Consider the following 14,358-nt stretch of genomic DNA (forward strand, 5'->3'; position numbering starts at 1 on the left):
AAGAGAAGAGAAGAGAGGAAAAGAGGAGAGAGAAGAGAGGAAAGAAAAGGAAGGAAGGAAGGAAGGAAGGGAGGGAGGGAGGGAGGAAGGAAGGGAGGAAGGGAGGGAGGGAGAGAGGGAGGGAGGAAGGAAGGAAAAGATCCTCTCCTTCTCACCTTCACTGCCTTGGCCTCAAAGGAAGAATCTCAGATACTCACAACTGTGAAGAAGCAGGGCTGCTGGGGATGGAGTCTGCCAGTGTGTGTGACTGCAGTGTAGCATTGTGTATGCTGAAGCCATCATCACTCTCGCTCACGGGAGGTTCATTATCCATTTCTGACAAATAACCTTCTCCTTGATCCTCTTCCTTAGGCTCCTCTAGGCTGGCCGCTTCACTGACACCATCTTCCTCCTCATCCTCACCTGGGGCATCCTTAGACACAGTATGCTCCAGTCAACAAATGCAAGCAAAACTATCCAGCAAAGCATCATTAAACATGATCTGTCTTTTGGGTTAGAATTAGTTCTAGAAATGACCTCACGCTGTTTCCTGACTTAGCTATCACTTATACTACCATCTACTTAAAGACACTGACTTAAGTAATTTAGAACCTGGACAAAGAATAATACCCAGGATCTTTTAAAAAGAAAGAAAAAAAGCTACTTACTTAAGACTAAGCTAAGAGGCGTTCCTTCTTTCCCCTTGTTCGAGAGTAACTCTGACCCTGGATACAAAGTTATCAAAAATAATTTTTATTTTGTGTCTCATCTGATGGAGCAAGCTCACATCGCATTCTTTAAGTCTCTGTTACTACTGCTTTAATAATTATAAAAAGAAAACTTTGGATGATTTTCTTTGCATAGTCTAATTAATAAACTGGATTCCTGTATGTTCTCCTTGGTTCTGGTATGCTTATTCACTCCAAATCACTCTAAGTGTATCAAGGCTTCTTAAGGACTGTGATATTCACAAGCTGTTTCATATGGGAGGCACCTGTTGCTACAGTACTCCCATTATGCCTGTCTACTGCAGCTTTTCCCCACGCAACTCCATACCAGTCTCTTATCAGAGAATAAAAATGCAACTTTACTGAAATTCATTAAAAAGTAGTGCTATAGGGAAATCTAATCACATGGCAAGAGGAATAAAGAAAAGTCTGAAATACCTTTATCTGGCTTCCAAAAATAGTCCCTGATTCTTCTTTCAATGAGTCTGCAGAGGAGAGAAAGACTACCTGAAGATTTTTCCACCTTAGCCTTCCCCTTCCTATGGACCATAATCCCCTGCAGCTCTCCTTTCCATGCTGACCTGTTCTACCTCCTCTACTTGCCCACAACCCACAATCCCTCAGAAGCCAAAGCAAATGATTTCAAGTTAGTTAAAGAGGACTTTATTTACCTGACATTTCAAACTTGTGCTGAGTCTCTGCTTCTAAAGGATCTTCAATGGGATTTGAGCCATGTGATGGAGACAACATGCTTTCAGGGGATGCCTGAAAACCAGAAAAGAAAAAACACCCTAAGTACTGGTAAATCACTACAGCTCACACAACTTTATTCTTCAATGATAATGAGACCATAGAAGAAATTCTAAGTCCTACTCATGTAATGTGACTCCAATGGTCACCTTTACAGGAATAAGTATATATAACACTAATCACAGCCTATGGGCTTTGGACCATCAAACATGTCAGAACTCAGGAATGAAACTGGAAAACCAAAAAGCCTAAGCTGTCACTTCTTAAGATATAACCCTCCATCTCCCCAGCCCCTGATCTTTATTAAGTACCTCTGTCTTCACATTTGTAAGTGGAGTCTCATTGCCTTTCCCAATGGCAACATCTGCTTCAACAATCTCTCCAGTTGCAGTACTTCCTGGTTCCTCATCTAAGTCCTGACTCCTGAGTTCTGGTGGCTCCATACTTGTGGCTGGAACAACTCCAGCTACTATTTCGGCCCCTGAAATGACTGATTCTGGTTCTGCAGGTTCCACCTTGATCTCTGCACTGGGCTCCCTGATGTCCACCAGTTCATGTATTCCCTTGTTTTCTGTTTCCTCAAAGTCCAGTCTCTCTTGCTTGACTGTCATTTCTGGTGCAGGGAGAGGTACTGGCTTGTCCCGCTCCTGCTGGATAGGATGCTCCCAGGGGCCAGGCAGGGATTGAGGATCATCATTTTCTTCACAAAATGACAGTGCTGCTTCCACTGCTGCCACATCCAGCACTTCAGGATGATCATCTACCTGTCCCACAAAACACAAGACTATTGAGGTCACAGAAAGAAGCCCAAGTCCCTCAATTTTTGTTAGCACCAAATGTGATGGCTTGAATCTGCATCTTTTCTCTCCATTTTTTCCATGTAGTGGAGGCAAACAATGAACAGGCACCTGTTCCATGCAAACCAGTAACATGGGTAGGCCTGGGGAGATGACTAGTATGTTAGCACCAAAGGGCTACAAAGATGGGGATGGGCAGAAGTAGGAGAGTTAAGTAATTCTTACTGTAAGAAGTAAAGAAGCCAAGCATGGTGGCTCATGTCTGTAACCTCAGCACTTTGGGAGGCCAAGGTGGGTAGATCACTTGAGGCCAGGAGTTTGAGACTAGCCTGGCCAACATGGCAAAACTCATCTCTACTAAAAATGCAAAAAATTAGTGAGGCGTGGTGGCACGTGCCTGTAGTCCCAACTACTCAGGAGGTTGAGGCAAAAGAATTACTTGAGTCTGGGAGGCAGAGGTAACAGTGAACCAACATCGTGCCACTGCACTTCCGCCTGGATGACAGAGCAAGACTCTGTCTCTTAAAAACAAACAAACAAACAAACAAAAAACAGCAGCAAAGTAAGGCTGAAGAGAGAAGCCTATGTAGGACCCATGAGATTCTTTGGGGCTTCACTGAATAGTTACCTTGTCCTCAATGATGGCAATGATGTCTCCAACAGTCTCAAAATCCAGCTCTTCACCTGTGTAAGACACAGCAATATCCATCTTCTCAGCCAGATCTAATTCTTCCTTCCCATCTATGCTGGGAGCCTTTGATCCAACAGGGGCCTCTGCTACCCCTGATCGAAAACACTCTTCTTTGATAGAATTGATGATCATGGATATTTCACTGCTGTCCATGGAAACAGTCACAGTATGTGGATCCCCCACAGCCTCCATGGGAACACAGTTATCGGGCTGACTCACTGAATAATAGAAAGAGAAAAGCCATCTCAGAAGCTTATTGGGTACAAAGTGACCACCTTGAGATCACATCAGCGCTATAGACAGATGTCAAATATCCAAACACTTAAGATCAGAAAGAGTCATCATACATGTGCCTATGTTTTCTTCTTCCCAGTTTTATCTAGAAAGGTGAGAACATAATCTCAAGCCTGCTCACATCTGTACACTTAGCGTCTTCCTGCAATACATAAATGCCCACCCACCTCTTCTCACATCTAAGGATATTTATTTCTAAGGATAAAGATGGCACATGTCTATGTAGAACAGAGAAGCAGCATCTGAATTGGAGCTTGATGCTCTTGGTCATTTTTCCCTAACTGAAGCTCAAAATGAAATTTTAGACCTTGTGGCTGCTCAGGGACGCACCTGGAGCTACACTTTCAGTAGTGGAGACAGCCGGAGCAGAGGATGGTGCTGGCAGCGCAGGCATCATGACAATGGTAGCTTGGGACACAGACTCTACAGGGGGTGGCACAAGTTTAACTGGAGACTCACTGGCAACAGTAGTGAAGGAAGCAAGAGGTGTGGTGAACTGTGTAGGACCAGCTTCTAAAAGCCGGGAAAGAGTGGGAGCACCTAACATATAAAGAGGTACATAAAATGAAGTAAGAAGAAAGCACATAAACAAGAAGCAATAGCTACTTGAAGACTCAACTAAGAAAATTCTTATGGTCTCAAAGGATGAGAGCAACTCCTGCACTGAGTAAGTTCATCATCTATATCCTTACCCTCTCTAACCTTACTTAAGATCTTCCTCCAAGAGGCCGGGCGCGGTGGCTCAAGCCTGTAATCCCAGCACTTTGGGAGGCCGAGACGGGCGGATCACGAGGTCAGAAGATCGAGACCATCCTGGCTAACACGGTGAAACCCCGTCTCTACTAAAAATACAAAAAACTAGCCGGGGGAGGTGGTGGGTGCCTGCAGTCCCAGCTACTCGGGAGGCTGAGGCAGGAGAATGGCTAAACCCGGGAGGCGGAGCTTGCAGTGAGCTGAGATCCTGCCGCTGCACTCCAGCCTGGGCGACAGAGCAAGACTCCGTCTCAAAAAAAAAAAGATCTTCCTCCAAGTTAGGAATGAACCAAAGCACTAGAACACACAACATATATAAAAAATGGGTGGTGAGGCCAGATGCAGTGGCTCATGCCTGTAATGCAAGCACTTTGGGAAGCCAAGGCAGGTGGGTCACTTGCGGTCAAGAGGTTGAGACCAGCCTGGGCAACATAGTAAAACCCTGCCTCTACTAAAAATACAAAAATACAAAAAAAAAAAAAAATTAGCCAGGTGTGGTGGCGGGCGCTGTAATCCCAGCTACTCAGGAGGCTGAGGGAGGAGAACTGCTTGAACCCTTGAACCCAGGAGGTGGAGACTGCAGGGAGCCAAGATCGTGCCACCGCACTCCAGCTTGGGCGACAGAGCGAGGCTCCATCTCCCAAAAAAAAAAAAAAGGGTGGTGGCCGGGCGCGGTGGCTCAAGCCTGTAATCCCAGCACTTTGGGAGGCCGAGACGGGCGGATCACGAGGTCAGGAGATCGAGACCATCCTGGCTAACACGGTGAAACCCCGTCTCTACTAAAAAATACAAAAAACTAGCTGGGCGAGGTGGCGGGCGCCTGTAGTCCCAGCTACTCGGGAGGCTGAGGCAGGAGAATGGCGTAAACCCGGGAGGCGGAGCTTGCAGTGAGCTGAGATCCGGCCACTGTACTCCAGCCTGGGCAACAGAGCGAGACTCCGCCTCAAAAAAAAAAAAAAAAAAAAAAAAAAAGGGTGGTAATTTTTCCTCAGTGGAAAATTAATCATCAAGAAACAAAAAACTGGTATGAATAAATCTGTCACTTCTGCTGAAGTTCAGCATATTGTAAAACCACCCAAGTTTAACACCATTTAAATACCAATAAGGTTTGTATGGTATTCTATGGAGCTTTTTTTCCTTCCCTGCTTTATACTTTCTACCTCATTAAATTCTCATCACATCCTTGTAAAGTATATATGTTACAATAAAAAAGGAAACTGAGGCTCAAAAGCTAAGTTACCTATCCAAGGTCACAAAACCAATGTGTGGCAGGCCTGAGATTCAAGCCCAGTTCTCTGGTTCCAAATCTTATTCCACTATTCTATAATCTTAGGTATCTCTAGCACCTTGATTTTGTAAGCCCTAAGAAAGCAGCTCAATATTACTCTCAATATCCATGCAGTGGTCAATCAGGGCTATCAGTATCTTGAAGATAGATGACTTTATAATACGGAGACTACATTGTTTACCAGGTAAAGTAGCTCCAAAAAAAAGTTAGAAAAAGTTGGGCTTTAAATCTAGAACTGACAACTGCTTAGTAACAAACAGTGAAACTGAGTCAGTGTCAAGTTCAACACCTCTGAGGTTGTAAAGGAAAAGTGGTAACTTACCTGATGCAGCAGGGGAGGCTGCAACAGTATTGGGTGTTTGCTGTATCTCCCCACCATGTATCATGGGAAGGACCCCGCCTACCTCCAGGAGGACACCTGTACTGTTCAGGTGGCCAGAAGCCACAGCCATTTCACTCTCATTGACCTACCAGGGAAGAATAGAGGTGAAGGCTACACTCAAGCTTTCCTTTACTACCATTTCCCAACAAAGCTCCAGCAGTTGATCAAACTTCATGAAAACTAATAGTTAATATCCACGGAGAATAATTTAAGACTCAAGGGAAACTCTAAACTATAATGTTCAAAACTTATCTGACAAGAGTTCTCTGGAGAAGAGAACCAAAATAATTGTGATTCAGATACCTCAGGACCCATGGGTACTATCAACTTACTGTATTTTTAAAAAATTAACATTTAATTAGGAGATCTTTTCCTCTTTTGAACTTTTATTCCCCATGTCACATTTTAGGTCCCAGGCACTCCCTTCCAAGTACTAAATCACCACAGCTCTCAAACACCCACAGAAGTCTCCATACCAGTCTGGGGCTAGTAGGCAGGAGGCTGCCCTTCTTCAAGAGCTCTGACAGCAGAGGGGAGGGGGGTGGAGTTGCTTTCTGTCCAAGCATCTTTTTCTGGGGTGAATCATCTGTTACTGGGGTCATGGGGGCTTCTAAGGGTGCAGAGCCTGGAGGAAGGGTGTCAGGAATCCCAGGAAACGAGGTGACTGGGGTACTCGGCAAAGTCCCAGGGGTTACCTAAGAGACAACAGAGAACCTTTATCTGACTTCTCAAACTATGGAAGGTTCCCTACTCATCTGTATGGGTTAGTGTGTCTAACTATTATTTTATTAGTCCTGAGTGGAACTGCCCAGAAACCCTCTATCCCTCCTGCTCTTAGCCATACTTTTCTTCCCCACAATCTTCTCCTTCATCCACTCAAACCCACAATGACTCAACCATCCCGCCCAACCTGCCTTTTATGAACTCCAGTATTACATTTAAAAGGATTTTGTCCCTTATTTCACAGGAATTTCATAAGACTAGTTTGAAACAATTCCTTAAAATAGTTTTTTACCTATCTCTCAGAAAGGTCAAAAGCCTCAATGCTTTTAGGTCCGTTCTTATCTCAGAGCACAGAACATGGTAAATTAAGTCTTTAGCATTCAGATCAAGAGAGGAAGTTGCCTCTAGGCCAAAAGTGGTTTCCTCATCACTCAGCTCTGCCGGCTTATTGCCCCTTCACTTAATCAATTCCCACAGAAGGAAATATACTCACCCCAGAGGTAGCCTCTTCCATAGTGGTTGGAGTCAAGTCCCCAAGTGGATAATCACCTCCTGGGGAGGCAGAATCTATAGGAGAGCGAACCATCACAGTGGGTAACCTCCGGGGGGGTGTTTTTACTGCTTGACGAGCTAGAACATAAAAGAGAACAATGTCCAAATCTTCAAGATTAAATACATGAAACTTGACACTATTCTACTATTATACAATAAAGGACAAATAGGAATGCTGCATTACTAAAGCAACACAATGAGTCTGAATTAGAAAGCTTTAACAATTCTGGAGATGGATAACTTTAGTATAATTTTTCCTAAGGGCAATTTTCACACTAAGCAATCTCCTTTAACAATCTCAAACTACTTAATTATCCCAAAGGTCCTTGGAGTGGGAAAGTAGTTTAAACACCCTTTAATATTCTCTTCAGCAACTTATTAATATTCTGCTTTTAAGAACAGGCAGGCTGGGTGCGGCGGCTCACGGCCATAATCCCAGCACTTTGGAGGCCAAAGCAGGTGGATTACCTGAGGTCAGGAGTTTGAGGCCAGCCTGCGAAACCCTATCTCTACTAAAAATACAAAAATTAGCCGGGAGTGGTGGCAGGCGCCTGTAATGCCAGCTACGTGGGAGGCTGAAGCAGGAGAATCGCTTCAACCTGGGAGGCGGAGGTTGCAGTGACCCAAGATCGCGCCACTGCACTCCAGCCTGCACAGCAAGAGCAAAACTCAGCCTGGGGGAAAAACAAAAACAAAAACAGGCAAAGACCTCACTGGCTCACAGCATGTATTCCTAGAGTTGTAAATGCTTAAATTTTCCCCCTCATCCAATGACTGAGCTATTCTCAATCTCTTCACAGGCCCTTGATTTCTAAAACATTATGTTGAATATCTTCTTATCAAGCCTTTGTGTCTTAAAGTTAATTTAAGGTCTAGTGAGATCTGAGAACAACTCATGTTCTAGGAGTTTCTTCTTAGACATTAAGGGATGTTTTTATTCTGGTAGAAGAGAAAACTGCAAGCAAATTTAAATCAATGGATTCCATGTTATAAAACAGTCCAACTGTCATTAGCATGCAGTACTGTGCAATTAATTGCTAAACAGGTATACTAGGTCCAGCTTACCCTGATATGCAGCATCTGTAGCCTTCCTCTTTACTTCAGCCTCCTCTTCTTCCAATTTCTTTTTCCTAAACAGGGAATTAACGGTTGGATGCTAGACAGCTCTGGCTCCTCCCCAGAGTTCACAGAACCCTTACAAAGAAATGTTTTTGCCAGGCCAGCACTTTCGGAGGCCTAATCAGGAATTCTAACCAGCAAAACAGGGAACTGGGGTATAGTGCCTAACTCACAGTTCTTCACCCAGGCAAACTATAGCCACTTTTAAGTTAGAACTAAGTTATGTTTTCATACTGAAATGTTCCATCACATTACCTTCTAGGACTCACTCCCCCCTCCCAGCCACTAAACCACTCTGCGCTTTCCCCTTCCAGAATCTGTCTCAAGTCTAAATGGATGGCAGTTGGAGGAAATAAGCCAGATTACTTGAGTAGAAAAGAGGGTAAAAAGAAAGAGGCACAGAAGAACAATATAATATAACCCACATTGCAATGTCATTGCAAAGCTCATCCAGTCTGCTGTCCATGTGTCCAGCTTGAATTAGTTCTGCATCTCTTTTTAGCCGTCTATAGGAAGAAAGAGAGGTAGGTAGACTAGGTTTTTTAATCTGCTATTTAAAAAGTTGCGACCAGTACAAGAAGACAGCCCCTATGTCTTTCTCAATCTTTTGGCATTCTCTCTGATAAGTACCTATATCTCTCCTGAGTTTCCTTTATCACTTTCTTTAGTTCCTCAACTCTCTCAGCAGTCAGTTTCCGAACAATGACATCTTCAACAGTTTCCACCACTTCTCCCTTTTCACCTCGTTTCCGTCTGTGGAAAATTGAAAGAAAAAAAAAAAAATTCATATTCGAGTAAGAGAACATTTATCCCCTCTCCTACTTGCTTTTACCACTTTTATATCACCCAGTATTATAAGTAAGTATAAACCAGAATTCCTCAATAAATACTCTCCACTAAAGAAATTTGGCTGAAGTACCTGGCTTTGTACTCACTTTGGTGTCTCAGTGGTCTCTAAAAGCTCCGAGTATTGGGAAGCACAATGCTATAAAAAAAGTGAAAATGTGATGAGCAAGCCTGGAAAGAAATGACCTTTCAAAGTTTCAAGAGATTAGAGTAAGATTTAGAGAAGAGAGCTATATGTAAGATGGGAGTGGTTTACTAGGAGGGCAAGTAACTTTATAATCAAATCAGTTCAAAATAATCAAAACAAGACACAGAAAAAGGGAGTCTTATGGACTAGAGTTTGTGCATTTGGGGAAAGGCAACATAACTGCCAATATTTATAGCTAATATCTACTAAGTAGTTATCACATGCAAGGCACTGTGTTAAATGTTTTACATGTATTACCTGAATTCACAACAATCCTGAAGCAACTCTTATCTCTATTTTACAAATGAAAAAACAGAGGATCATGGCCCAAAGTTTTTAGATGCAGTAATAATGAACCCAGATCTAATTCCCAAGCTTGGGCTCTTAACTGTTATGCAACACCAGTAAAGAAAGGTCTAATATGATCATACATGGATGGATTAGCAAACAGTAGGAAAAAGAAAAAGGTGTATTCTCAACTATTTTTCCACATCATGGTATAAAAGCTTTGTAATTAAAAGTCACAGCCTGGCAGAGAACCTACTTTACAACCCAAAGACTGCTCTAAAAGAGCACTTGTTTGGGAACTTACTTTTTGAGAGAACCAGTCTGGAGGGCGGCCAGGTTCTGCAAAGGGCTTGATTGCTCTGCTAACTGATACCCTACAAAATGAGGAAAGCTTTATTACACATCAAGCAGAAAATAACATGAGAGGTGTGCTGAGAGTGCAAGGCTTAGAGTTCAAACTTTGGAATAAAAAAGATGCCAATGGCCAGGCGCGGTGGTTCACGCCTGTAATCCCAGCACTTTGGGAGGCCAAGATGGGTGGATCACAAGGTCAGGAGATCGAGACCATCCTGGCCAACATGGTGAAACCCCGTCTCTACTAAAAATACAAAAATTAGTTGGGTGTGGTGGCACGCACCTGTAGTCCCAGCTACTCAGGAGGCTGAGGCAGGAGAATCTCTTGAACATGGGGGGCGGAGGTCACAGTGAGCCAAGATCTCGCCACTGCACTCCAGCCTAGAGACAGAGTGAGACTCTGTCTCAAAAAGAAGAAGGAAAAAAAAAAAAAAAAAAGATGCCAATGAATGCAAGGTGCGCAATGGGCCGTGCGTATAATCCCAGCACTCTGGGAGGCAGAGGTGAGAGGATAGCCTGAGCCCAGGAGTTCAAGCCACCCAAGGAGACCCCATCTCTACAAAAAAAAAAAAAAAAAATTGACAAGGTGTGCTGGTGTGTACCTGCGGCCTGTGGTCCCAGTTACTTGGGCAGCTGAGGTGGGAGGATCCCTTGAGCCCAGAAGTCAAGAGGCTGCAGTGAGCCCAATTCATGCCACTGCACTCCAGCCTGGGTGACAGAGTGAGACCATCCCCTCCGCCATTCAAAAAAAAGAACAGCATGTATAGTATATAATCATGTGTGTTAAAAAATGACGGGGATGAGGAGGAAAAAGAAAGTATTTATTTGCTCACATAAAATTAATGCTGGAGAGACACAAGAAACTGCTAACACCAGTAGATGGGGGTGCCAATAATGCGAGGAAGACATTGCATATAACTTTGAACCTTATGACTTAGTATCTGCCGATAAAATAATAAAATTTAAAAATTTTACTAAAGTATTCTTACACTATTTTTCTATGACTGGGCGTGGTGACTCAGGCCTGTAATCCCAATGCTTTGGGAGGTTGAGGAGGGCAGATTGCTTGAGATGAGGAGTTTGAGACCAGCCTGGGCAACATGGTGAAACCCCATCTCTACTAAAAATACAGAAATTAGCCAGGCTTGGTGGCATGCACCTTTAATCACAGCTACTCGGGAGGCTGAGCTAGGACAATCGCTTAAATCCAGGAGGTGGAGGTTGCAGTGAGCTGAGATTGTGCCACTGCATTCCAACCTGGCTGACACAGCAAGACTCCATCTCAAAAAAACAACCAAAAAGAAGGATTCTTAACACTATCTAATAAAAATGTGAGGAAATATACAGATTAAATTCTATTTCAAACCAGTTTACCTGTTTTGTTTAAAAATGAGCTTAGTTTATATATATATACATATATGTATATATGTACACATGTACACACGTGTATATATACACACACACGCGTATGTATATACACACACATATACACACAAATATATGTGATGTGTATACACACACGCACACACACACAAACACAGTTTTTGTTTAGACAGTATCTCACTTTGTCACCCAGACTTCATGGCACAATCATAGCTCACTATAGCTTCCACCTTTGAGGCTTAGGCAACCTCCTACTGCAGCCCCACCCAAGTAGCTGAAATCACAGATGCACCATCATGCCTGGCTAATTTTCTTTTTTGTAGGGAACAGGGTCTCTTACGTTGCCTCCCTGGCTCAAGTCATCCTCACACCTCAGCTTCCCGAGTAGCTGGAACTATAGGAACACACCACCAAACCGAGCTAATATTTTTATGTTTTTTTGTAGAGACACAGTATTGTCATATTGCCCAGACTGGTCTCCAATTCATCATCTCAAGCGACCTACCCGCCTTGGCCTCCCAAAGTTCTGGGATTGCAGATGTGAGCCACTGCACCCAGCCCCATTCTATTCTCTAGTTCTATGAGGTCTGTAATTTTTCCTAGATTCCACATGTAACTGAGATCATACAGTATTTATGTGTCCGGCTTATTTCACTTTACATACTATCCTCCAGGCTCAACCATGGAATCACAAATGGAGGATTTAACTCTTTTTTATGGCTCAATAGTATTCCATTTTGTATATAAATATATATGTGTGTGTGTGTGTGTGTCTGTATCTCGTATTTTCTTTACCTATTCATCTGTTAACGGATAATAATTACCTTAATTGTAGATAGTTTCACAGATGTATATATATTTCAAAAGTACCGTATCTTATGCTTTAAATATGTGCAGTGGCCGGGTGTGGTACTCACGCCTGTAATCCCAGCACTTTGGGAGGCCAAGGCAGGTGGATCATCTGAGGTCAGGAGTTCAAGACCAGCCTGGCCAACATGGTAAAACCCCATCTCTACCAAAAAATACAAAAATTAGCCAGGCATGCTGGCGTAGGCCTGTAGTCCCAGCTACTCGGGAGGCTGAGGTGGGAGAATCACTTGAACCTGGGAGGCAGAGGTTCCAGTGAGCCAAGATTGCGCCACTGCACTCCAGCCTGGGCAACAGAGTGAGACTCCACCCCCCCCCCAAAAAAAGGTGCAGTTTACTGCACATCAATTATATCACAAAAAAGTTGTTAAAAGGGAAGGAATGTGACCTTTCTTACCAACCCCCTTCCTTCTTGTTGCATGGAACAAGGATGTGATAGCTGAAGGTCAAGCAGCCACCGTGAACCATAAGATAACCAGAAGATAAACTATGTGCTGAGGAAGGTGGCACAGAAAAAGAAGATCCTGAGCCTCTAATGTCACTGTGAGGTTGCTATGAGAGCTGTGGACTGCCTAGACTTCCTGTATGTGTGACAAAAAATAAACTCAAGTTTTTAACCCATTTCTTTGTTGCGGTTGCTCTTTCTATATAGTGTTTTTGTTTTTATGGTGGCCACGTATTACTTCAGAAATTAGATTTAAAAAACAAACAAGGCCGGGCACGGTGGCTCACGCCTGTAACCCCAGTAGTTTGGGAGGCTGAGGCGGGTGGATCACCTGAGGTCAGGAGTTCAAGACCAGCCTGACCAACATGGAGAAACCCCGTCTCTACTAAAAACACATGGTGGCGCATGCCTGTAATCCCAGCTACTCGGGAGGCTGAGGCAGGAGAATCACTTGAACCCGGGAGGCGGAGGTTGTGGTGAGCCGAGATTGCGCCACTGCACTCCAGTCTGGGCAAAAAGAGCGAAACTCTGTCACACACACACACACACACACAAAATGCTAGAAAGCATGACAATCAGCAAAGTACTGAATTGTTTATAAATGTGGCAAGAGAGTTAAATTCATAATGGATGATGCAAAAAAAAAAAAAAAGGGGGGCGGTGAGGGGCTGATACCAAGAAAGGTAAAATGATGACAGTTCTAGGCTGGGAGTGATGGCTCACATCTATAATCCTAGCACTTTGGAAGGCTAAGGTGGGAGGATCACTTGAGCCCAGGAGTTCGAGACCAGCCTGGGCAACAAGTGACAAAAAAAACAAAAAATCAGCCAAGCATGATGGCAAGGGTCTGTAGTCCCAGCTATTCAGGAGGCTAAACTGGGAGGATCACTTGAGGCCAGGAGTTGGAGACCAGCCTGGGGAACATAGTGGGACCTTGTCTCTACAAAAACATAAATATTTAAATTAAAAAAAAAAAAAAAAAAAAAAGTCCAGCCTGGGCAACATGGCAAAACCCTATCCCTACCAAAAAATACAAAAATGAGCCAGGGGTGATGGCATGTGCCTGTAGCCCCAGCTACTCAGGAGGCTGAGGCCGGAGAATCACTTGAGCCCAGGAGGCAGAGGTTGCAGTGAACCAAGATTGCACCACTGCACTCCAGTCTGGGTGACAGTGAGACCCTGTCTGCAAAAAAAAAAAAAAAAAAAAAAAAAAAGCAAACATGATAGAGTTACTACATAACCCAGCAATTTCACTCCTTGAATAAAAAACTCAAGAGAATTAAAAACATTGTTCACAACATTGTACACGAATGTGCGTATCATCAGCATTATTCATAATGGTCAAAAAGTGGAAACAACCCAATTGTCTATCAAGCGATGGATAAACAAAATTTGGTATATTCATACAACAGATTATTATTCAGCTAAAAAAGGAATTAAGTATTGATACATGCTATATAAAAATGAACCTTAAAAGCGTTACGTCAGCCAGGCACGGTGGCTCACTCCTGTAACCCCAGCACTTTGGGAGGCCGAGGTGGGCTGATCACGAGGTCAGGAGATCGAGACCACCCTGGCTAACACGGTGAAAGCCCGTCTCTACTAAAAATAAAAAAAATTAGCTGGGCGTGGCGGCGGGCACCTGTAGTCCCAGATACTCAGGAGGCTAAGGCAGGAGAAAGGCGTGAACCCAGGAGGCGGAACTTGCAGTGAGCCAAGATTGTGCCACCGCACTCCAGCCTGGGCAGCAAAGCAACAGTCTCAAAAAATAAAAAATAAATGAAATAAAAATAAAGAAAATGTTCTAAAATTAGATTGTAGTGATGGCTGCACAACTGTGAATATACTAAAAACCATTATATTGTACATCTGAAGTAGGTTAATTTTATAGTATGTGAATTATATCTCAATAAAGCTGTTTAAAAAAAAATA

General features: G+C 43.4%; 1 protein-coding gene across 3 annotated transcripts in view; it reads right to left on the reverse strand.

Annotated features, from left to right (window-relative positions):
• BRD8 (bromodomain containing 8) overlaps positions 1-14,358 on the reverse strand; it is a 44,059-nt gene that overhangs the window by 26,645 nt on the left and 3,056 nt on the right. Inside the window, exons 3-16 of one of the 3 annotated variants that reach the window (XM_010388080.2) lie at positions 9,682-9,751; positions 8,992-9,041; positions 8,687-8,809; positions 8,482-8,562; positions 8,003-8,067; positions 6,879-7,015; positions 6,139-6,357; positions 5,603-5,747; positions 3,570-3,779; positions 2,883-3,163; positions 1,769-2,221; positions 1,379-1,472; positions 1,146-1,192; positions 198-412 (exon numbers count right to left, since the gene is read on the reverse strand). In XM_010388080.2, coding sequence (XP_010386382.1) covers positions 198-412; positions 1,146-1,192; positions 1,379-1,472; positions 1,769-2,221; positions 2,883-3,163; positions 3,570-3,779; positions 5,603-5,747; positions 6,139-6,357; positions 6,879-7,015; positions 8,003-8,067; positions 8,482-8,562; positions 8,687-8,809; positions 8,992-9,041; positions 9,682-9,751 — 2,190 coding nt within the window. The remainder of the gene's footprint in view (positions 1-197; positions 413-1,145; positions 1,193-1,378; positions 1,473-1,768; positions 2,222-2,882; positions 3,164-3,569; positions 3,780-5,602; positions 5,748-6,138; positions 6,358-6,878; positions 7,016-8,002; positions 8,068-8,481; positions 8,563-8,686; positions 8,810-8,991; positions 9,042-9,681; positions 9,752-14,358) is intronic. The other 2 variants (XM_010388079.2, XM_010388083.2) reach the window with 2 other exon arrangements.

Source organism: Rhinopithecus roxellana, chromosome 3, assembly GCF_007565055.1.
Source record: "Rhinopithecus roxellana isolate Shanxi Qingling chromosome 3, ASM756505v1, whole genome shotgun sequence".
NCBI classification, from domain to species: domain Eukaryota; kingdom Metazoa; phylum Chordata; class Mammalia; order Primates; family Cercopithecidae; genus Rhinopithecus; species Rhinopithecus roxellana.